General features: G+C 36.4%; 1 protein-coding gene across 2 annotated transcripts in view; it reads left to right on the top strand.

Moving 5' to 3' along the window:
* LOC149808150 (S1 RNA-binding domain-containing protein 1-like) overlaps positions 1-2,888 on the top strand; it is an 84,077-nt gene extending 81,189 nt beyond the window's left edge. For both annotated transcript variants that reach the window (XM_089973899.1, XM_089973891.1), the window contains exon 18: positions 1,360-2,888. In XM_089973899.1, coding sequence (XP_089830025.1) covers positions 1,360-1,634 — 275 coding nt within the window. In that variant the 3' untranslated portion in view covers positions 1,635-2,888. The remainder of the gene's footprint in view (positions 1-1,359) is intronic.
* The last annotated feature ends 22,963 nt before the right edge of the window (positions 2,889-25,851 follow it).

The raw sequence follows: 25,851 nt of genomic DNA, 5'->3' as shown, positions 1-25,851 counted from the left end.
GTCCACATTGTTTGTAGTTGGGCTCACTTATAAGTGATTATGTGTGGTATTTGATTTTTCCTGTTAAGTTTTGGACATCATTTTTGTTGAGCCAACTGTAACAGTAGCTTGACATAGTGATCCCCTTGTGTGTGTGTGTGTGTGTGTGTGTGAATACATCCACTCCTTATCACTGTTTAAGTTCTTTATTAAGCTAAATAATAGGCATGTTTGAAAAGAAAGGCCTCTTATTGGCTTTAGCTTTCTTAAATTTTGTGTCTGAGATTTCAGGAAAATTTTGGATAGGTGAATATGAAATTCTCTGTACACATATCTGTAAAAGAATTAAACCCATTATATCCTCACCCTTCTTTTAACTGAGATGACTAGTTTTCCACCAGGTTTTATTTGCAGTAAAATCTCCAAATCAAGGCACAGCACTTTGAATTTTAAAGATCAGTTTTCATGAGACTGTGTTGGTTACAGCTTTCATTTACTAACTTTCTCAGGTAAAATGCCATGGGAGCATGACATCCAGTTTATTTTTAAGCAATGTTTTTAGATTTAAAACATGTTGCTTTTTTCATCTTGTGCAGTGTAAATTATAAAATAAAATATGTCCAAGTAAATATTCCCAGATTTCTTGGCATTGAATTATGAATGATAAGTGTATGCTACTTGTTACTTGACAATAAGCGCTATTGCTACTGCAGGGGTGGTAAGAGTCAATTACAGTCTAATTATTCCATGCAGTTGTTTCATCATTATATTTACATAATTGTTTAAACACTCCATAGCCACAAAGCACAAAAGAAAATAGGTGCGACTCATTATCTCCTGGACTTGACGAGATTAATCTGGTTTGGATGGATGTATGAATCAACATGCCCATTGAGACAAACAGGTAATTGCTGTGTTGAGTTTCTGCCAGGGCAGCCATGACAATAAGAATGAAGTGCGCTCAAGTTGAAAGCCATGAAACGTTAGTTTAGAAGAAAATAGATGAAACAAGAAAAAATGAAGAGTGATGATTATGTTTATGTTATAAGATAATAAAAAGCTGCAGTGGACAAGTTGATTTTGTCATTAGACCAAATTGGCCCATGTGTAAAATCCTGCTCTGGTTTGATTCTACATTGGTTCAGTTTTGGAACCTCACTGTAATAGATCTCCATTATTAAAATGGAATTTATGCCAGGTTCAACAAATATAGCTATATTAATATTAAACAATGCTTGCATAATCTTATTCAGTAGATGCACAAATATAACTGTATGTCCCTTTTTATAATGATTTATTTTGCAAAGTGTAGATTCAGTGACATAAATATTTTTTTAAACAAGATTTCATAACATTTTTTGGTCTTATTTGTGCTTTCAGGGTTTGAAAAGCCTCTTTTCCGCAGTTCCTTGAGCAGTATGAATGATTTAAAGATGGGGAAACACCTGACAGGAAAAGTGACAAATGTCACACACTTTGGTGCTTTTGTTGACATTGGTGTTGGTACAAATGGTCTTATCCACACCAGTCAAATGAGACTGCACCCTTCATCTCCAAAACAAAGTGTTGAGTTGGGAGATAAAGTTGAAGTAGAAGTGATCAGCTTGGATTCTGCAAGAAACAGGATTGGACTTAGGCTGGTGCATTTTCTGTGATGAATCTTGTGTTCTTTGATGACAACATTGAAGTGACAGATGTCTGACAACTAATCAACATTACCAATTTGATAGAAATCCACACCATTCATGTATCATTTCATGGAATATTTGCTTTGAATTAGAGCAGCTCAGATTTGCACCTGCTTGACATAGACACTGAAACACTATGTACACAGTGATACCAATCCTGCCATTGTGAAATGGAAATTCAAGCTTTAACAAAATTAAAATTTCAACATACAAATATTACTTCAAATTTCAATCAAACAGGTGTCAGAGTCTTTATCAGCTTCTTTGCATTTGGAACATTTCATACCCATGAACATTGAGTCAGGGCCAATTTTTTAACCATCTGTCCTGAAATGTACTTTTTAGATTGCAGGGTGGGGTGGGGATTTTTTCAAGGAAAGCATTGCATCAGATTGATCTTATGTAAAGTCCATGTTAAGCAGATGCTTGATTTTGGCACTTAAACAATCAGATGTGTAAAAGATTGTATGAGCCCTAAATAAGACTTTGAGGATTTTGTTAGAAAGGAGAACAAATTATCTCAGCACAGTACTGACAAGTGACATTTCTGTTACAGCTCCATGGTAGATTTAAGTGTTAGATTCAGGTCTGCATGAGATCTGGGTTCAATATGTACCATGTATACTCACTTGCAAGTCATGTCCAACTGCAGACAACACTGATCCTGATCTGCCAACAAGTAATGCACAAGCAGATCAGGGTTTCCATTCTACTGATTACTCCTAACAAACAGCATAGATGCAGATCTGCCAGTGAACTTTGTGAAGACAGATCTTGGTCTGTGCAATAGGAGTAGAGTTATAAGTGAGTAATCATAATCAAATTTATTTACATGCAACAAAATGTAAAATACATATAATTACTTATGTTCAAGTTCAGTCTATGATTACTCCAGAATCTCTGAAGCAACTGCAAAAATTATTAAGGGATGGGAAATGCACAGTTCCCTTTACCAAGTCCATGTACTGGGGACCAAATCTCCCCAGTGACCATTTCTTTTGTGTTTGTATCAAGAATATTAAGCATCCATTGCTGATCTGAAGCAGATAATGAATTTAGAATTAAAATTTGGGTTCATGAATCTTGTTTTTACTTTACATGCAGAAAAAATAGTTATATATTCAACATGTTAACTGCATAAAAATTAAGAAAAGTATTTAATATTTAGTCTATAAACTGATAAAGACAGGAGTTTGACAATAAACATAGACATCAGATTTTCTTCACTTGTCATGATTTGATTATTGCAATTCATCTTAGACCCCCAAAAAAGTAAAATTTCATTCAAAGGAAAAATTCAAGCATTTTATTGAAAATTACCAAAATGCAGTTGAGGTATAAACACAACATTAAGCAAGGTAAAATTACTATGCAGATATTAACATTGAAATTCTGTCATGAAATTTACTCACCTTGCAAGGTTCAGATTCACCACAAGCTTCCATTTGTAACTGATCAAACTTGTGTGTTCTTACTATAAATCATTGAGAAACACACAGGGATGATATTCACTGTTGATGATTTGTGTATTCTGTGCTTGTAAATTCAGTAGCATACATCATTTTTGTTTTTGTTATTGTATATTGCTCATCAACAGCATAGATGTTCAGGTGTTAAAGGTTTTTTTTAATGTTTTTTTGTTAAATTTTATTGAACATAAGTTGTCAGGATTTTACTTGTTCCCCTATATCACCACCTGACCAGGTGTATGGGGCATTACCTTGAGATTATTTTCCATACTGAGCTTACTCATGTCCTTAGACAAAACACACATGCGCACATTCACACACAAACATGTATACTCTCAAATATTGTACAAAAGAACCACTCATTTACAAATCCCTAGGTGTATTATGATGCCTGTTTGTTTCTTTGATGCGAAAGTAAAGAAAAACTAAGAAGTGAAACCCAAAATTGACAAAAGGGTGCACTTTTTCTTAAACTCATCAGTTCTGTTATTCACTGTGGTGACCTATTTTTCCAGCTTTTGTACAATAAAACACAATTTTTATAATAGGTGATATTTGGGATTTTTGATGCACAATGTGATCTTTATATATCATATTTTGCAAGCAAGATTAGAAAGTTGACAAGATCATCCAATATTTTATTTCCAAAGAAGACATCTTTTCATGTAATTTTAAAATTTGGATATTAATTTTGGATCCATTCCACAAATAATTTCCAAAAATGTTCAGTAACTGAACAGTAATAGAATAAGTGCTCAATTTGTTCTGTTCCCTCCTTACAAAAGGTGTATTTATAATTATTACTTAAATTCTTTTCAAAACTGGTTTGTGGCAGTAGTTCTTTGTAGAAATCTAAAATTAAAGTTAATCAGTTTTGTGTCATTTGCACAAAGATTAGCCAAAAGAAAAGAGTTGGACCATTCATTTACATCAATTGCACACTCTAGTTGCTTGGACCAAGCTTAATATTTACCATTTGGCTTTTGTATCTGGTTTTTATTAGATCTTTATAAAAAAATTTATTCTTTGCTGTTACCCTAAGGAGTGAAGTTTTGTCGATTATTACATGGAAAGTATTTCCACTTTCAAAAAAAACTTTTGATTTTCTTTTTCTACTTCAGGGCTGTTCCTTTAAAACATACATGGGACCTGGGGACGGCACTTTTAAAAACATATATGCCAGGATGGTTTGGATTCAAAATTTCTTCTTTCCCAGGTTGTTTATTCAATAAAATCGCTTCTATAGGTGGTTGAAATAACTGGTTCAGTAGGTCTGTCTAAAAGTGTGAGCTAAGCGTAATAAAAAACTTCCACTTTAGATATCCAGTCATCAGATTCGTATTTTATGTTATGCACACCGTATTTGTTCCCAACAAGCTTAGGCCTGTTTCCTTCAAACAGACAACAGACTATAAAACATTGTCATTGAATCAGCTATAAATAGGTTGGCGAAAGCCTACCACGTGACCCTGCATTTGTAGTTTTACTAATCATAAGCAAAGTGAAAATCTATGTCTTTACTTTCTTAATCATAAGGAAAACTAGCAGATTTTTTAATAAATCTCCTTATAAAATTAAAAGTATAAATTCTACGGCCACATTAATTTTAGTCTTGTGAACTTGGTTTGCATCATTGGATTTGATGCACGCTGCAAAAAGAACCAAATGTATCTGTACTGTGACAGTAATGGTGGTGAAACATGTTTTTGACCGAGGAAGAAGTTGGTATTTGGTTGAGGAAGCAAAGCCTAGAGAAATAATTGACAGCCTTAGAGGTAAGTTCTCTTATTTTTTCAGCAAGCTAATCAAAAAGTGTTAAAAGACTAGTGAAATTCTGTTTATTCAATTAGTACAAACATTGTCATAGACACGTTTCTGATGGTCAAAAGACATTTTAACATGTACTTGTCTTCATCCAATTAACTTGATATGAACAACACACACAGAATCAGCGAAGGGCAGATTTCGCATTAGTTACTTTGTGTTAATTGATTGAAGGTACAGAAGCGAATGCTTGTGTGTAATGGAGTCTCCGTTAGAGATTTTAAATCCAATGTGTAATCAGTCCAAGTCCAGTTCCAATAGATAATTCCAATGTTTTGGAATACAGCTTCACAAAATTTGACTATTTAATGGTTATCAAGGGAGAAATCTGATTGATGGCACTTTAAAGTTGAAATGGAAGAAGTGTAGAGCATAACACCATTGGCATTACTGTTGTAAGTTTGTATGAAGTATCTTATGTGACACTTTAAATGAACTAGTTTCATGGATTCAGTTGCATTTTGTTTAATTACTGTGACAGTTTAAAAGAAATCTCTTAACTACTGTAATAAATGGCAATATATGGAAAGGAAGTTAAAGTTATAGAACAAAAATAAGAAAAGTTGGTGAGTAACATTATTATTCACCCAATCTTCCCGTTATATCTGCATAGAAATGATACTGTCCATACCTAATTAAAATATAGTTTTTGGTAATCTAAGTCAAAATGTGTTGTTTTTTTTTTTTTCATTGATACTTTAGATTCCTAATAGGTAATGGTTCTTATTTTCATTGGTGGCGGTCATAACCATGCTGTTGGCTGCGGCATCCGTCTGTCTTTGGGAGACAGTGGTGTAGCTTCTGGTTGGGTGTCCTATCTACATCTTCGTGAGTGGCTGAAGAGTCTGACCCTAGAGTGACAGTCTCTGTTGCATCTGCAGTAGGTGAACATCGAGGCTTGTTGAGGCTGTTGTTGTTTTGCCATCTCCTGGCTCTCTTTGCAGCTAGGTTTGTGTTTCTCACTTCCTCAGCTTTCTAAATGCCCTGTCTGACAGCTAGGCATCAGGTGGAGTGGTCATCAGCACAGCTTTCCTGGTCATTGACGTTGATGTTGGCCATCTTCATGCGCTTCTTGCAGACTTCTTTGTAATGCAGTCATGGCCGTCGAATTAGTTGTGTGCCTTCTGCTAGCTCACCGTATAGCGTGTCCTTGGGAATGCAGTCTGGGTCCATTCTCTTAACGTGGCCAAGCCAGTGAAGGTGCCTCTCACTGAGAATGGAGAACATGCTGTTCATGTTGGCGTGTTCAAGAACCTCTGTGTTGAGTACTTTGTCCTGCCACTGGATGTGCAGAATGTGCCACAGGCATCTCAGGTGGAAGCTGTTGAGTTTCCTCTCGTGACTTGCATAGGTGGTCCATGCCTTGCTGCTGTAGAGGAGTGTGCTGAGCACGCATGCCTGGTAGACATACAGTTTGGTCTTCTCAGTGAGGTTGGGGTTGTTTCAGACCCTTTGGTTCAGTCTGGCCATAACTGCTGCTGCCTTGGCAATCCTGTTCACCTCAGAATCAATGGAGAGCGAGCTGGAGATAGTAGACTTGAGGTATGTGAAGTTCTCAACAACTTCCAGGTTGAACTCATAGATGGCAATGGTGGGAGGGGAGTCTGTGTCCTGCGCCATGACATTCGTTTTCTTCAGACTAATGGTCAGACCAAACTCCTTAACAGACTTGGAAGAAGCAGCATACCAGCTGCTGCAGTCCATCTTCCATGTGTGATGTCACAGCTGCATCCTCGGCGAAGAGCAATTCACGAATGAGAACCTCTATGACTTTAGTCTTAGCACAGAGAGGGCGATATTGAACAGCTTGCCATCAGCCCTGGTATTGATGTACACTCCCTCGCTGCAGTCCTTAAAAGCATACTGGAGGAGCATGGAGAAAAAGATGGCAAAGAGCGTTGGTGCAAGGACGCAGCCTTGCTTTACTCCACTGCTGGCTGGGAAGGCCTCAAATGTTGTACCATTGAAGCACACTGTGCTGTGCATGTTTTCGTGGAATGACGTGCATAACCATGCAAGTATTTATTATCAATGTGGCTGGTTGTGGCTTGTATAAAAGTATACGATTATTACAACTTTCTGCTTAATATCCAGTCATCTCATTTTCTCCAAAACTTTAAGCACAGTGATACCGTAATTGCTGCAAGTTGAATTATAAACATTGTTGACTTTATGTTAAGATTTGGTCTATGTGCATGTCAAGTAGCTAAACATTTGGACAGTACACCAAATTTTGGTATGTTTATCATCTCCAAAATATACATTGCATATAACATAATTCAGCTTTACACTCCATGCCTATTTTTTATTCCTTGAATAATTTTCATAATGAGTGCACTAGTGGTCATTGTTGAGTTCACACGTGTTAGTTGCAGTGTGAACCTTATGTTGGCTTTGGATTAAACTTTGTTTTGTTGAGGACTGTCCATTTTGTATGTACACATTGGGGGGTTGACATTTGAATATGGGGGGGGGATAAGATCCAGTAGTACATACACACATAATAACATTTTGTAGGTACACATTGAGGGGGGATAAGATCAAGCAGTATATACACACCTAATAATAAAAACTTTATTAAAGTTAAAATAAACCCTATTTGCCATAGCCAACAACAAACAACTGATAGTATTTGCACTTTTTCCAATTTGTTTGTAGCCTTTTACCAATTTTAAAAATGAAAAGCATCAAGAGAAGTTATAAATAAGTGCAGTACATAATTTTCAATTGGCCAATGAGACAGCAGTCAACCATTCAGTATACTGCAGTTGCATATTAAGCAAATCTGATCATGGCCATACAAGTTGTGTGAAAAGGGAGAAAATTGTCTTCCCTTGTAGTTTGTTTTATAGTACATATATAACTGATAAGTTAATTGCAAACAACTAGATTAGCCCCTGTGCTCTTTTCTGGTTTCCAGGATGGATGATGCATGGCAGACAAAACTGTATCATCTGCATCCAGTAATTGCAATGTACAGTTTTAATATTTTTAGAAATAATGGATAACGAAAAATGTAACTCCAAAATTTATGGAAAATTAGTGTGATTATTAAACATTGAATTATCAAATCTGTTGCCTGAAAACAGGGACTTGATCATGCAAATATGAAGACCATGTCACTAAAGAAACTCACGTTTGATTCAAAATGCAAACAAATTGACAATGTTTGAAGGGGGTACTAAGCAAATGTATATGTTCACACTGGGGAGGGGTAAGAAAAAGTACACCCTGCAACAGTGGGAGGGGATAAAAAAAGACTCTTTTCAAATGTACAAAATGGACAGCCCCTTATCCTCACCTGGAATAATAACTCTTATTTGGTCAGCAGTGATGATGAGGCAAAATAGTTTTTGTCAGTTGGATTTTTTTTATTAATGTTAAGATTGGAATGGCTGCATGAAATTTTAATTATTTTGTTACAAAATTATTATGCAGTTAATTTTATTTTAGATAGTACACAATGTTACTGTCAGAAACTGAATAGGAATTTTGCACCATTTTTAACCATAGAAATTTGATAATGGGTAACCTCTTGCAGTATTTATTTAATCACTGATATTACTGATTGCAGTCCAATTGGTGAGGGGATTTATGTTTATAATACAAAGTCTGTATAGTATTACTCAGATTGCAATCCCATTGGTGAGGGGATTCATGTTTATAATACAAAGTCTGTTTGGTATTACTCTGATTGCAATCTCATTGGTGAGGGGATTCATGTTTATAATACAAAGTCTGTATGGTATTACTCTAATTGCAATCCCATTGGTGAGGGGATTCATGTTTATAATACAAAGTCTGTTTGGTATTACTCTGATTGCAATCCCATTGGTGAGGGGATCTATGTTTATAATACAATGTCTGTATGGTATTACTCTGATTGTACTATCAATCCGATTGGTGAGGGGATTCATGTTTATAATACAATGTCTATTTGGTATTACAGTCGACTCCAGTTAACTGCACAGCCTCGGGCCCGTCACTAGACTGTGCAGTTAAACGGAGTGTGCAGTTAACCGAAGTACGATACAGTATAGCTTTAAATCAGCACGGCACGAATATAGGTGAAGAATAACGTATAAAGATGATTAGAATCCACTCTTTCAACGTTTACTTAAATGAAACAAGAGTCTACAATGAACAGCACTAACGTAATATTGTTAAATCAAACACAATGAAATTGACGATTTCCGAAAGAAATCGGCAATTGATGTCTGCACACAAGTTTTACTAATAAGTTGGTGAATTGCCAACTCTGTTTTGTAAAACAGTTCAAACAGCTCACATTATCTCTGTTCCATGAATCTGCGTAAATTCTGGAGTGACTGAATAGCGACTTTAGATGAAACCTGATCATCTACTTCGTCGTCATCACTTCTTTCGTCATTTTCTACTGAGTCGTCGATTTCACCTTCTGTCTGAAGACCGTCATCTATTGCAACATATGATTGTTCCCATGCTATTGCTCCCTGGTGGGTGGGAATATACATGTATCTACCACCTATGGCGTCCTTTACATGTCGATCATTTACAAAGTCGCATTTACCGGCTTAATTGTCGGCTTATTTGAAGCGCTACAGCAGTGGACTGGCAATAACTGATCCTGACTATACATTGTGCAGTTAACCGGAGTACAGTTGTAATGAATAATGTGCCACGGGCAGAACATTTATCGTGCTTTTATCCGGAGTGTGCATTTAAGCGAAGTGCAGTTATCCAAAGTTTGTTCCCATTGAAAAGCATTGGGAAAAAATGGGACCGGCGTGACTACGTGCAGTTATCCGGAGTGTGCAGTTAACCGATGTGCAGTTAAGTGGAGTTGACTGTACTCTGATTGTACTATCAATCAAATTGATGAGGGGATTTATGTTTATAATACAAAGGTGTTGACAGTTCCCTTCAACAGCAGGTAGTTTTAAAAGCCATTACATCGACATGTTATTTTTATCACCTGACATATTTGTCATATATTTCAATATCTTGTTCACTTCTGCTGAAATGTGGGGTCACATTTTGGTATCACAGCATGAAACATAGTTACAACACTATTAACCATTACAGAGCACTGACTGATTATGTTCAGGATTTTAGTATGTCTCTTAGTCTCTTAGGGGTTATCTCATATAATTCAAATTTTTAATTATGCTTATCAGTTCTTTTCTTATTTTACAGGCATCTACCTCTGTGAGCCAAAGGCATTTTCTGAAAAATTTGCCAGTTTTCAGAAGATCTTACTTTCAATTTAGAAATGATGAATCCCTTAAAATTGTCAAGATAACAAATGTTGAGAGAAAAAAGGTTTACTGGTTATATTGTTATTTCTGTTATCTTTGTTTCAGCAGTTTAAATTACCCAAGTACATGTTCAGAGATGAAATTATGCCATTTATAGATGCTGTTTATTGATGTTTATGAAATTTCAGATTGAGCATTTGTCATTGTTGTACATATTAATGTCAAACATGTAACTGAAGTACCAACCTGTCAACTATCCAGATCATTCAGTTTTCAAAATCACATTTGCTGCCAAGAGATTGTTGCTATGATCTAGGTACATGTATTTGTGATCTGTAAGATGACAAATGTGGATTGAGATACAAGGATTAGGGTCAGCACTGCTTGTGTTAGCTTCGTTTCAGATGGAGTTGTCATGAACAAAATCTTTTGTTCAAAGTTTATTGGTTAACTTTACTGGGTCTCAAATTGTAAGTGGTCATATTCTTGACAAACTTGAATTTCTTAAGTGAAGTTTGGACAATTTATTGTCTTTATCTTGTTAAAGATTGGAACACAACATCTTGACAATGATGTAAGAAATCATTTTGTTAATATATTTTGAAATAAAGATGTTAATTTGAATGCTGTGTTAAGGATTGTTTATAAATAATAAGGCATACAGAGCCACGCATAATTTAGTAGAATAGATCAGTGTATGATAATCTTGTCTATCACATGTTTCATCTACAAAGTGGTTATAGAATGCATTTAAGGCAGAAGGGTTGCTATCCATGTTAATAACATTTCATATTTACTAAATTTTATGGAAAAAGACAAGATAAAGTAAAATATAGACATTGTAGCAATCCTGTATGCATGTCATGGTTTTGCAACATACACCTAGGCATGTTAAATATTCTTTACATAACCCTAACAACTTTTATATGCACCGGTCATCACTCAAATGTGCCAGGTTTTGACTCTCAGCCAGAAATGCATATACTTAACAAAGCCTAATGTTGCAACCAAATTTCCATTTAACGTGCTGACCAGAAATGTTAACTCGGTGTGACAGCAAGATTACGGTTTGTATTTTATACTGAAACACTTTGGCTACCTGTAACGTGGCAATAGACCCAGTCCATGTACACTATGACTAACATAAACATGATGACTCGACTGGAGCTGGTCTGCAAGAGATAGTCCTACAGAAATGCACATTAGATTTAAAACTCTAATCTTGAATACAATGTTTTTCAAAGTAATGTATGTGCAAATTACAGTTACATATATACACGCATCTCGGTTTTCATCATTTTCTGGCATAAGGGTCCACACAGCACAGGATAATTGATAAAACAAGCTGTAAAGACCTCATTACAATCTTTGCTAAAAATATGTTCTTTGTTAGAAGGTTCAAGTTTAATTTGCATTGCCAAATTCCTAATATATATATATATATATATATTCCAAAGGCCTATGCCTTAATTTTCTTTTGTTACCAGGTTTAATTGGTTCTGAGTTTGTGTTGTCCATCAGAGAAAATAAGATCAGTTATAATATTTTTATCACCAAAGGCATGATCAACACCTTATCTGCTGAAAGTCTCAACATACATTTTTTGATTCACCAGCTGGTACATGTATATTGACACTTTCATTAATTTAAAAATCTCAGGTTGCTGACAGTGCAGTTAAAGCATGAAAAGAAAAATTGTTTTCTATGAATAATTGAATACAGCACAGATTGACACACCTGACTTTCTTTATGAACTTTAACATGTCATTCATAAACACAAGAACAAGTCTCAGGTTAATTATAAAAAAACATGACTATCAACAGTTTTGATCCATGCAAATAAGTAAATGACAAATTTTCTTGTCATAAAGTTAGAGCTGTTCCATTAAAACCTACATGGGACCCAGGGAAGGCACTTTTAAAGTGGGGGACTCACCCATAGATGTAATTTAGAAATTTCTTATCATTTTTGTATGAACTCTGTGAAATCAAAGTGCCCTGTCACATATTTTTAAAAAGCTGCCTTCCCTGGGTATTATGTATGTTTAAATGTAACAGCCCCTAATAATGTAACAGCTCCTAATATGTGTAAATGTAATGGTCCCTAATGAATAGAGATGTTTCCACACAAAAGTGATTTTTATGATTCACCAGCTGGTACATGTACATTTATGCTGACACTTTCAGAAGATAGTAAAATTTGTGGTTTACAGGTTGTTTTTCATGATGATGTATTTTTAAAAATGTTTTAAAATTAACTTACAAATTTAAAAAAAAATAATTCTGAGTAATCATACCAGAATGAATTGTTTACTCCATGATGTATAACATTCATGACAAGACATGTATGCAAACTTGTGAAAAATAAACATTAAATGTTAATATAATCTGGTAACAAGCCAGACTTGAATTTTTAGAAATTATGTTTTTTGGACAGAATGTGGAGAAGTGAAAGCAACACAAGATTTATATATATATATATATATTTCTTTTATGCATGTGTGTGTGTTTTCATTCTTATACCTTCTATTTGCCTTTATGCATATCTGCATTTAACACAGGTTTTAAGCAATATTTATTTTCAAGTGGAAACTGAGTTGTATGTTTGTTATAAATATGTATGCATATAAAAATTATCATATTTATATTGCAGTGTATATTGGCCACTTGACTTGAGAGCACTGTAGAAGCTATAGATTGTAATGAATTTTAACCGATAGGACTAACTAGATTATAGTAGTATTGTAATTGCAACAAGTTAGTAAAACTGCTGAGGGCTGTACCATTAAAACGTACATGGGACCTAGGGAAGGCATTTTTAATGTGGGGTACTCACCAGTAGATGCAATTTAGAATTTTCTTGTCATTTAATATGAACTTTGTGAAATTGAACTACCCTGGCATATATTTTTTTTTTAAACTGCCTTCCCTGAGTACCATGTATCTTTAAATGGAACATCTCTGAATCAACTACCCTTAAACAAGAATTAATTTTCCTAAATTATGAAAGTACACTATAAAATGGTAGTTGAAAATAACTGGTAAACTTTTTTGAAACAAACCCTGTAATGTAGATGAGAGCAAATACATGACTTCATACCATTTTGTTTGTCTAAATTTCTTTGTTGCAGATAAAACATTACCATTACTAAATACTCAGTAACACAATGAAGCATTAAAATTGGTATATGAATGAACTAAAACCTTCTAATTGCCAACATGAGTGCATCTTTTTTCAGAAAGGGGCTTAATGTAACCACTCACAACAGTTAATTGATAGGATTGCAAATTTATGGTTTTATTATTTGTCTGTGCACCTGTAGTAACATAAGGCATTGGTGAAATAGTATCTGCTCTGCTACTTTTTTTCTGTATTTTCACAAAAATGAGTGAAAACAATTTTTACTTGACAGTGCTTCTCGAATTCTACAACAGTGCATTGTCCCATATGTTGGGACCTACATACAGGGTTTGACACTAACGCAGGCCCACTGACCTGAGGCCACCTGATTTTCAGAAGGACCACCACTTTCCTAATGCTGGGTGGTCTGTGAGGCCTGCAATTTTAAATTGTGGATATTAAAAATAAACCTATCCCATGTTAGAAGATTCTATAAATCTTTCTTTTAGTTATGAACATGTCAAACATGGTGAAAATCGAAAGTGAAATGAAGTTAAATCAAAACAAAGATCAAGCCTATGCCATTTAATCCAAATTATCATTTTCATTTTGGTGCCAACTGTAAATTGTCATTTGGGCACTTACTTTGTTAATCATATAAGAGCATCAAGCATTTAGGCAATTGACTTTTTGTTATGTGGTTTCATGTTTTTGAAAAATGTGGAGATTTTTTTAAAGTGTCTATCTGCCTCCCCCCCCCCAAAGACAAGAAACTCAAAATATGTGTGTATGATAAAACCAAAAGAGAATAAAATTCCAAGACACCTGGAAGCAGGAAGTTCCGTGGCTAACCCAAAACAAGAAGAAGGATGAAATGAGACATTCAGTTTGTTCTGCATATATGATCAGGAACATTTGTAGTTGGCTGCAATAACTTTAAAAATGGTACAATCAGAACCCATGAACTGAGATGGCAGCCCCTGGCTGTTCTGAAAGTTACATTGCTGAATAAGGCAGCCTTTGAAAAACTATGTGTCATGTTTACAAATGCTCATTTTGTTGAGAAATATGGATGCCCATATACTATGTGAAATTATGAGTTGGACGACGTTTGGAAATGGGCAGTACCTACCAGATGAACAAATATTGTCAGAAATTTATCAGGGCTATTACTGATAATTGTAGGGTCAGAACAGGACCATATCATTTCCTCGTCAGTTTTTTTTCTCAGTAATTAGTGATTGGTCCACTGACACGTTTAAAAAAAGAGGCAGAAATTGTATACATTCTTTCAAGTGAAAGGTCAATGTTATAAACTTTCATTTTATACTATTGAATTTTAACTATTGAACAGAAATTTAAATTTAGATTAATTCCATTAGCTCTTAAAACACCAATTTGACATTAGATCCATTCTAGTTTATTTAATTTTGTTAATGCAGTAATTTAGTATTTCTTCTTAGGTTTAAATTCACTTTTTTGTTATAAAAAATTTACCCAAGGTAGACAATGAAACCATCAGTCATGCTATAGTGGGCCTTATGTCAGAGAGATATGGGAATGAATGGATGAAAATGAATGTTGCAATGGGAACGGATGGTGCATCTGACAGCAATGTTGATGCTGCTTATGATGATAATGATAAATACCACACACAAGATTTGTCAGCATTACAAAACAAAGCATATAAATTGTTGATGGATTTAATGTAAACTGTAAAAAAAATAACCTTATATGCATGTTCTATTTTATTATGTAAATTACATATTTTTTTTCATTAAGTAGATCCATAAACAAGAAGAACCTTCTATCAGTCAGAAGGACTGACAGTTTTGAAAAGCAGGAAGTCCTGCAGACTTCCTACTTAAAAAAGTTAGTGCCAAACCCTGACATAATTGCATTTTTATGCTATATTTTGAATAAAATAATATCTAGACTTTGCTTTCAATGAGTTAAATATTTTCGTTAATCTATTTCCCCTCCCTCCCCAAAAAAATTCTATTGGTGGGTGACTTTATTGTTCAATAAATTCTGTCGGTGGGTCCTGAAAGGCCTAAATCACATCTAAGGGTGGCTACCCAATTTCAGAAATGTAATCTGGGTATCCATTACTAGTTCTGTTTTTCAGTTGAAGTTTCACAGAACTTATATAACTGCATTACACAAACAATGTCATAAAAAGAACTCACAATCACCATGGGATACACTCTTACATGTGCAATACGACATGTTTAAAAAAGTGATTAGTGAAGTACAATGTCATGTACCTCTGGGTACAGAGATGATGTTGCCCATAATAAAGACACATGAGGTCTGTTCTACACTAGGGTGTTGGTATACCTAAACTTTTAATATCAATATAGTGTAGCTGTATAAAATAAATAAAACCCACAGCTTTTGCTCGTTCATTTTCTACTTTTGCCAAAAGATTAAAAGCCATTATATACAAGTTCTTCATCTGTTTGTTGGACATGTCAGTGTGTATAAAGGTTAGTGAAACACACACACACACACACACACACATATACATATTTATACATTCATATATGGACATGTACATATACATAATATATATATATATATATATATATATATATATATATATATATATATATATATATATATATATATATATATATGACCAAAATGAACATAAGTCCAAATTAAATGGCAAGGTGATGTGTAATTTCTTACCCATTACCCTTTGTCCTGCTGTTAAAACCACTTTTCCTAACTCGGAATATACATAGGCCAGAATAAAATATTTTCACATCTTTTGGTACAAAGTTTTATACCTCCAATTGTAAGCAGAATCACAATGAACAGGCCCAGTCCTAGGATGTGTGGGGCCCAAGGCAGCAAGCGATGAGCATTTGGCCCAAAGCAAAAAAATTGCATTGCGGAGTTGATTTCCTGAAAGTGTGGGGCCCAAGGCAGCTGCCTAGTTCACCTTGCCCTAGGGCCAGGCCTGACTATGAAAAGTTGTTTGACATCTGGACTGCGATTGATTGTTTTATTGATGTCATCAAAAAAGTCAAATTTGTACCTTTAGCAGCCTTTGCTTTGGCATGCACACTGCAATTGTAATACCAGGTCAGGTGTTAAAGTTGCAGTCTGCTTGTATAAAATTGTTTCCAACTGAAAATCTGAATCTGACGGAAATTATTGAAATAGCTTAATTGGAGGTTAAAAAAAAATGATTTTGCTTAAATTGGAATACGATTATTGAAAATCAGTAGTGGGTCCATAACTGCTGACTACATTATCTACTAAATCGTGTTATGGCAATATCCTCTTAATGTACGGAGCCACAGTATAATGAGAATAGTATAATAACCTGAACCCTGGTATAGCTGGAACTATCAAATTAGTTAATAATCATGTTTTGAAAATAAAAGATGTAACAATAAACTTGTCATCCTTCAACCCTTTTGTCACACATTGGTATGATTTGGCTCTTGGGGTCCATAGCACTACCCTGTTATATCTGGAATTATTTTATAATGAGGGAAAGCTGTATTGTCTTTGACGAATGCTTTTTGGATTCCATTTATTTGATGAAAGGTACAGGCTAACCTGGTTTATGATCATATAACAAATGGTATTAGATCACCTGGACTTAGGGCCATGTGAGCTTATGGCATGGTCTTGCATCCACTGTGTGTCCATTGACAGTTGCAGTTTTAAACTTCTTCACAAAAATCATGGACCAGTTATGAATGCAGAACATTCAGGCATGTAGAGCTTTCAGATTTCTACAAATGTTGCCATTCTGCTGTCGAATATGGGTGCTGTTACTAAATATTGTAAAAACCATTTAAATGACTTGATCTTAGAAACTTGGAACAGAATTCAACCAAGTGTGACAGAAGGCAACCTGATCAGAAGATCGTTCAGTTTTTGACTTTGTTGCAAGTGGGTTTTTTTTTCTTGTTCTATTTTTAGTAAAAGTGACTATATTTTATATTGGATCATCATCAGCAGATCTGCAAACTCTTACAATATGACCACAAGATCTTAATCAAATGGGCCTTAAATTACAGAATTATTTTAATAATAGCCAAAAATATGAAAATATTATCATTGTTGCCAAGACCAGATATTTTGTTTGGTCCAGCTTTGGTCTGGATCCAAGTTTTCATATTTGTCAGGCAACAAGAGTACCTCGGATATGTTAATATGCCCTTGTTTTTCAAGCAAAATGCATGCATGTTTAAGTAATTTGTTTTTACGTTACAACATTATCAAATGTCCAAGAGATGAAAATGCACTGAAGTTGAAAGGGACAGTCAGCCTCTTAAAACAGTCAAACAATCGGCTCTGAAATATGCAGATTCAATCATGGAAAAAAAGAAGGAAAGTCAATAGTTACATTTAATGGACATTATTTTGTATTGAACTGGATATGGCTCATAGTCAGAGAGGCAAGAGCTGTTGTCACAAGAAATAAAAAATACTCCAAAATTACATCAAGTTGAGAGATCCAACAAAGAAGTCATTGATTTCCATGGGGTTTGGAACTGCAGTTTCTGAAACTAAAATGGATTTCATTATGGTCAATGTGTTTTGTATGAATCTTATTTGAATATAATGCTGCCTTTGCTTCATCGGATCACATTTCTGAAATTTTCAAATACATGTTTTTCAAGTCAACAATAGCAGTGCAATGTATTTTGTTACACCTTACTGAAAATTGTTTTTATACGTAGAAAAATATTGACTGCCGTACTGAAAAGGTCTTTGAGCTGGCATGTCTGTATCAGTTATACCAGTTTGAAATATTTCTATGCCTGTATTTATTTCTGTATATGCCAGGATATATTTCTGTTTTTCTGTCTATGCCAGGATATTTTTCTGTCATATTTGGTCAAATTCTCTCTAGTCATTTTAATGAAGTTGCTTTGGCTCTTTGGCTGTTATTCAATAAATTGTTAATAATGGCTGCTATATTTGAAGATAGATCAGTGTATAAACTTGAAATTTCTTTATGCCAGGATGCTTCTATGTTGAGTTTGGTCCAATTCTATTCAGCGACTTTGGGGCAGATGTTTAAATTTTTCTTTATTTTTAACGACACTGGCTTTTCTGTTTTTAGTAACATCGTCCATATTTGAAGGCAGGTCAGCATAAATTGTACAAACTTGCCAAATTTGATGAAATTCTTATTAAATGGGTTTTTTAAAAAGCCACTGAAAAGGGTTTTAACTATTTTGTGTATTAATGATGGCCATATCTAATGGCAGATAGGCATCATTCGTACAAATTTAAGAACCCTTCATGCCAGATTTGCAAAATTTGATCACAACTAATCGTATTTAAGAATAAGATTAAAATAGCACTTTGTGAAAGACACTCAATGAATGCATAGTCATACCAGAAGCTTAGTTGGCCTCATGGGCATGTGAGCAAAAAATCTTTCCTTGCAAATAATTGTATAAATATCTTGAACCATTATTGTAACTGGAACATCAGGAATTCATAAATTTGATGATATAAAGTGTTTCTCATAGGATATTATCAAGAATACATACTTTGGTTCAAATATTTTATTTAAGTGGGACTTGGAAATTTGCATTGTGTTAAGAAAGATTTAAATGAGTAAATATTTAATAATCCAGTAAGAAGGATATATGGAAATTAGCCTTGTTATAAGTAATTATTTCCCCACCCTTAGAATATATTTATATCTTTATGTCTTTACATTCATGATTTCCAGTTGTTGATTAAATTAAAAAAAGGATGAATATTGTTAATTTTCTAAATTTATAAGATACTTTATTCTGTAGTTAAATTATAAAGATTGTTGGAAAGAATTGTAACAAGAGGTCCCCTCCCTACCAGCCCTGTTAAGCCTGCGTTTTTTGGGGCAGAAGGTTTAAAAAAACTTGAACCTTGAGCTTAATCAAGAAACATGTAACAATGATGTTAATAAAAGATGGACATGTTCTTTGACATCAGTTGCAATGGTGATGTATCACCAAGTCAGGCCCAACCTAATAGCCTTCCTGTATAGTGAATGCCCATTCTACAAATTTTGTATGAATACAGTTTATGTGCCCGTCCCAAGAAACTGAATTAGAAACAGTCTATGTGCGAGTCCCAAGATAATGAACTGGAAACAGTCTATGTGCCTGTCCCAAGAAACTGAATTAGAAACAGTCTATTTGCCTGTCCCAAGAAACTGAATTAGAAACAGTCTATGTGCCTGTCGCAAGAAACTGAATTAGAAACAGTCTATGTGCCAGTCCCAAGAAACTGAATTAGAAACAGTCTATGTGTTTGTCAGAGTTAGAATATGAAAATCCCAAAGCAGTTTCAGCTGTTAGGTCTGATAATGTGGATGACTTCAAGTATTCCACCATCATATCCTTATCACCGATGTCATCATCATTTTCATTTATATTGGCATCATGACTATCATTACATCATCTTCCAAGTCCTTCATTAAAAAAATTCTGTAGTGCATTATAATATTAGTAATGCATTACCTGATGCTATTCCAGTGCTGCATCTTTTCCAAGTGCTAGTCCAAAGTGCAAGGACATTTTTCCTTCCTCTAGTTAGTAGTTATAGGTCTAGAATTAGAAAAATAAAACATGATCCCAGTTTGATTCCTGAGTCCACTTCCAAAACATTCAAATGGTCAAATGGCTGAGTGGTCTCCATCAGTCTTCAAGGACAAATATCTTTACTTTCTGTCTTCCCAGCTCACAGGAAATGTCTGCAATTTTGTCTGGGACAAGAGATCTCTTAATTGTGGGCTCTTCCTTTTTAGCCTGGCTTCTGCTTCCAGAACTTCACCAGTGATGGATGTCATAGTGGCTCATTTAAGGTCCTTTGGAGTTCTCTTCCTACAGTATTTTGACAATTGGTTGATGCACAACTTTGCCAGATGCACCATCCTGAGGGGTCTGTCTCTCTATTTAGAGATGCTGAATTATCTAGGCATAAATTCCAATCATCAGAAGTCTGATTTTATTCTTTCTCAAAATTGTGTTTACCTGGGACGAATTTTCTTATCAAAGAACAGTCAATGTTCCTCCTGATAGAATCTCACAGATTACTTGCTGTTTTAGAAAGACTAGATGAGAAGACATCGTTGTCAGATCATCTTTACCTCTTGTTCCTGGGGACTATGAATGCAGCAGTGGACTTGGTTCTCTGAGGAACCTCACTCCTACCTTTATTCTTATACCTCAGATTCAGGTGGGGGTGGGGATGGACATGCACCATACCACACCAACTGGAATGTTTTGTAGACTTGGGTTTCTTTCAGTTTGAAAGTTAAAGTTATGCCATATAAAAAAAATTTAAATGCCTCTACCTACCCTCCCCCCAGGGCTGATGCCAGCTTTTCCATCCTACATACCCTTTGTATATTTGTTTACACACACATGCACACCACCTTGACAATAGTTAATTATATTTCTGGATCTGTCCTTGGTAGTAGTTCTGCAGGACCAATGGTCTTCACATCAACAATCCAGAAATATGACCTGTTTTTCTATCACTTCAAAGATGCACCAACCATGTAAGGTATAGTTGCATCATGGTCACTATGGACAAGATGTCACTTGTAATATACCTTGGCTGCCAAGTGGGCAGTCATGGTACATCTCCCTGCTCAGAAATTTTGGAACCTCTGGTGGACAGCTGTGGAGGAGATCATTTGTATAGTACACTACATTCCCTGCAAGAGGAATGTTCTAGTGGACAGCTTGTCTAGATGGAGTGAGCAGTCCTTAGAAATGTCTTTCCAGTGCCAGACCAGACAGCGTGGGTGATTGATGCCTTTAGTCTGAGGTTGGACTGACTGCTTAAACATTCTAACCTTTCAGAATAATTTTCTCACATTCTTCCTAGAGTCATTGCTTCAGGTTATTATTCATCCTATAATTCCTCTGTGGTTTAACGATCTTGATGTGTTGGTCAATAATCCCAGGGATGACTGCATAGGAAGGATCTGCTATCACAGTATAGAAGGTCTCCCATGCACAGCAATCCTCCACCTTCATGCTTGGCTTGTATCAAACAATCTCTGCCAGAACAAGTTTTCAAGCAAGGTTAGTAGTAAAGTGGGGCACATTAGGGACAATGGGACTTAGCATTAAAAAGACCCCTGGGTCAGATTAGGGACAATGGAAATTTAACATGGAGAGAAATCGTGGGTCACTTTAGGGACAATGGGAATTTAACATAGAGTTTGGGTCTGTCTAGGGACAAGGGAAATTAAAATGGGGAATAGAGTTTGGGCTTTTGGGATTTTTTTAAAAATTTTTTTAAATTTAAATTTAAATTTAAATTTAAATTTAAAAAAAGGGGTAGGCAATGGAAAGGCTATCTCTTTTCGAGAAATATGGCTGGCCCTGAAAAGGGCCTTTGGGTTTATGTTAATGTATTCATTAACATAAATGGTACCACATTGGTCTTCTTCTTGTCCTTAGGCTACGTCTCACTGTTGGTCCGTAAATCAGGACTCTTTTGAGGCATCCTTGTCTTTCTACGTAGATCCTACGTATCCACAGACTGGTGTTTGTCCTGTGGACAACGGTCCACTTGGATCGGACATACATGGGTATGTCCGTCCGGAACATCATGGAAGACACAAGCGTAGAAGATTGCACATCGGTCCACATCTTGAAGCGACGAGAACAAGTGAATCAATGCACTGAACTGCGCTTATTTATAGGTAGAGGCAGGATTGAAACGGATTGAGTTCATTCACCAATCCAAACACGCGTTACAAAATTCAGTCAGCCCGCATCCAATCCGAAGAGAGTAGTCTGTGACGTCAGTTGGTCTATATAGATTCGCTAGCGCTTGTGTGCAGTCAATCTATGCGACAGTGATTCAACATGACTGAAACTCAGAAAACGATCCATTGGGGTGCATCAGCAGGGGAGACTGCCCAAGGGAACCCGGACTTACTTTCAGAAGAGGTACATTGGGATTTTGTGGATTTTCTTACCTCGCAAGAATTTGTTCCGGAACCTTCGTTACCTTCTTCATTACCGCAAGTGGAGAATTTTAGACAGAGACAGAAAGAAGAATTGGAGAAATTTATGCAACGACAAAAGGAAGCGGAACAAGCTTTTCTCCTACAGCAACAGCAACAGCAACAAGAAGAGGTAAGAAAAAAACAACAGCAACAACAGCAAGAAGAAGTAGCAGCAAAGAAACAAGAGGGTGAAAATCAAACGGCTACGGTACTGTTGGACATTTTAGCGGAGTTAAGAAGTCTGAAACAAATGTATCAGACTTCTTTATCACGACCGAAGAGAATACGACCTTCCCGAGCTAAACACGCCAACCCTGTGACTAAGCCTGTCGTACCACCCTTAGTGATTTCAACCCAATCATCAGAAGTAGGCCTTGGCCGTGGCAAAGGCTTAAGGCAGTTAAAGTTGATTGGTTAAACTCACCCCTACACCAAAATAAAAAGGCCCTTTTCAGGGCCACCCACATTTCTCGAAAAGAAATACAATTTCAATTTGCCAATAACTCAAAAAAAAAAAAAAATAACCCACCCATTTTATCCTTATAGTACGTGTCTGTGTATGAGTGCGTGAGTGTAGCTTCTTATTTTAAAATCAAAACTCAAAGACACTTACCTTATATCATTCATGTATTCTTTTATCCATTTTTTTACAATCCAATTCACAATTCACCACAGAACACTTTAATTAAAAGTTCATTGACTTCTTCTTTCTCCTTGTTTAGTCTCTCTATTTTTTGAATTTCTTCACCGTTTTTTCCTCATTTTCTTCCCTTCTTCTTTTCTTCTCCTGTTTCTTTGCTTCTTTTAAATAGAATTGTCTTCTTTCTTCCTCTGAAGAATCCCTCTCTTCTTTCGAAGAATCCCTCTCTTCTTCCGAAGAATCCCTCTCTTCTTCTGAAGAATCCTTCTTTTCTTCTGACTCCTCTTGTTTCTTTTTTGGGCAATCTGGAGACCAATGTCCTTTTTCTTTACAATAATAACAGGTATCTTGACTTTTGTATTTTTTAGCCCCTGTTTTTTTTTCTTTTTTGACGGTCTGGACACTCTGAAGACCAATGCCCTTTCTTCTGACAGATATAGCAAGTATCCTGACTCTTATCTCGAAAGGAAGGAGAGTAGTCCGTCGGCTGGTCTGAAGAGAATTTTCTAATGACCCCTCGCAAAGCTCTGACGAAACGTTCCATCTGGGTAGTCTCTTCCATCGTTCTCCTCGGTTTGAGAGTGAAATGAATAGTGAAAGGACAAGACACACCCTTTTTATATACGCTGGTTTGCCATGACTATAAATTAGTCTATGGTGTTTGAACTTGAGTCATTTGACGTTTTGCACTCAAGATGAAACGATCCTATTCATTCGAGAAGAAAGAAGAAGAAGAAAGTAAGAGGCAGAAACGTGATCTATCGCCTCGTACCAGGGCTGAAATCTTGGCACAAATTCATGCCAGTGATTTTGAAGAGGACATGACTGAACCAGAATCCGAACCCTCTAAACCAAGTTCACCACCCTTAGTCAACCCTGAAAAGTACTATTCCATTCGAGAGACGGAAAAGCGCTCCTCTAGAAAATTTAGAACCACGGCTTACACCTACACGGTGAAGTTTAAAGATTTCAAGGCCGACGTACCCTTGGAGAAAGCAGAAGGATTTATCACCGAGATGTGGGATTCTTTGCTCACCGCACTCAAGCGACAATGTCAACCCAAAGAAGACGATCGCTTGACACTATCCATAGATCACGACGGTTTGAAATCCCCTGTTTGGATCGAGTTTAGCAGACCCGCAGAACTAACCCCTTCCAAAGTCATGGACAAGATTCAACACGTACAACAATCTAATGACCAGTTTGACATCACCGATGGTAAAGCCACACTGAAAATGGCTCACGTCTCTCTTCCTCAAGGGACAGGACGCAAAAAGGTCCTACTGGTGAACGACCTTCGCAACACCAAAAAGAGTCTCGTCCGAATTAACAACCCTCAAGACCAGATGTGTTTAGCCCGTGCCATCGTGGTGGGACGAACCTATGCCAACAAGAACGACACGGTAGAATGGAAAAGAACCTGGGAGAACATTCGAAAATCGAACCGAACCAAACAACGAAACGAAGCAGAACTCCTGTTGCAACAAGCTGGCCTGTCCAAAGACACACCCTGTGGCATTCCTGAGATGCAAAAATTGCAAGATGCCCTAGCTCCACGCTACACCTTGAAAGTGCACCCTCAAGAAATGCGCGGGCCTCTGTTGTTTCGAGGCCAACATTTTAAGGACGGAAAATACATTCATGTTTATCATCACGATGACCATTTCGATACCATTACCAGTATCACTGGATTCCTGGGATATGCTTATTATTGTGAGAAATGTGACTATGGTTATAAAAATCGAGAGCAACACAAACATTGTGGATGGAAATGCCCAGGATGTTTGGCCTCTCCACCCTGTCTGAGCGAAGAACCAGTGCCTTGTTCGACTTGTCTGCGCACGTTTGTCAGCCCTACCTGTTACCATCAACATTTGAAAACACAAGGTTCACAGAAGAAATGTGTTTGTCAACTCCTGAGATTGTGCCCTACCTGTGGACAAGGCATACTTACCAATAATGCCAAGGCACACGTATGTCGAGGAAAGAAAAAATGTCACATTTGTCACCACATCGTGGACTTGGAACACCAATGCTACGTGCAAAAATACCAACCCCCACCAGAGAAAGAGGACGGTCACAAGAAGAAAGGCAATTTCATCTTTTTCGATTTCGAATGCATGCAAGAGACCGGCATTCACATTCCTAATTTCTGCGTGGCTCATCGAGCGTGCGAGAAGTGCATTCAAGAACCTATCTTCAGTCATTGCCCTCACTGCAGCAAGATTCCTGGAGGGCGTGAAAAAATCTTTCGGGGACCGAACACGTTAGCCGATTTTGCCCAATGGGTTTTAGACCCCATCGACAAGACGTGGAGCCAAGAGGACATCGAACGTTACGGAGATTGTCATCATCATGCCACGGTGATGGCTCACAATTTCTCCAGATACGATGGACAGTTTCTTTTGAGATACTATACGGAACAAGGCACCGAGCGTCCTAAAGTGACTTTGAACGGAGCCAAAATCATTTTCATGCAAGTGGGACAAGTGCAGTTTAAAGATTCGATGAGTTATTTGGCCATGCCTTTGAGTCGAATGCCTAAAACGTTTGGAATGACAGAAATGGCTAAAGGGTACTTTCCTCACTTTTTCAATACGGAAGCCAATCAACACGCCGTTCTACCCCATTTACCTGAGGCTCACTATTACGACCCCGACAACATGCGTACCGAACAACGAGAAGCTTTCTACGCTTGGTACCAAGCTTACGCCTCGGACCCTTTCGACTTTCAGGAAGAAATGCTAAAGTATTGTCGTTCCGACGTGGACATTTTACGGCGTTGCTGTGGAAAATTTCGAGAACTGTTCATGGAACACGGAGGGGTCGATCCTTTGAAAGAAGCTTGCACCATTGCCAAAGCGTGTTCCTTAGTGTACCGCCAACGATTCATGC

The sequence above is a fragment of the Sinohyriopsis cumingii genome, chromosome 1 (assembly GCF_028554795.1).
Source record: "Sinohyriopsis cumingii isolate HCF-2022 chromosome 1, ASM2855479v2, whole genome shotgun sequence".
Taxonomy (NCBI): Eukaryota; Metazoa; Mollusca; class Bivalvia; order Unionida; family Unionidae; genus Sinohyriopsis; species Sinohyriopsis cumingii.
The sequence above is the reverse complement of the archived record's forward strand: the minus strand, read 5'-3'. Positions and strand labels throughout refer to the sequence as shown.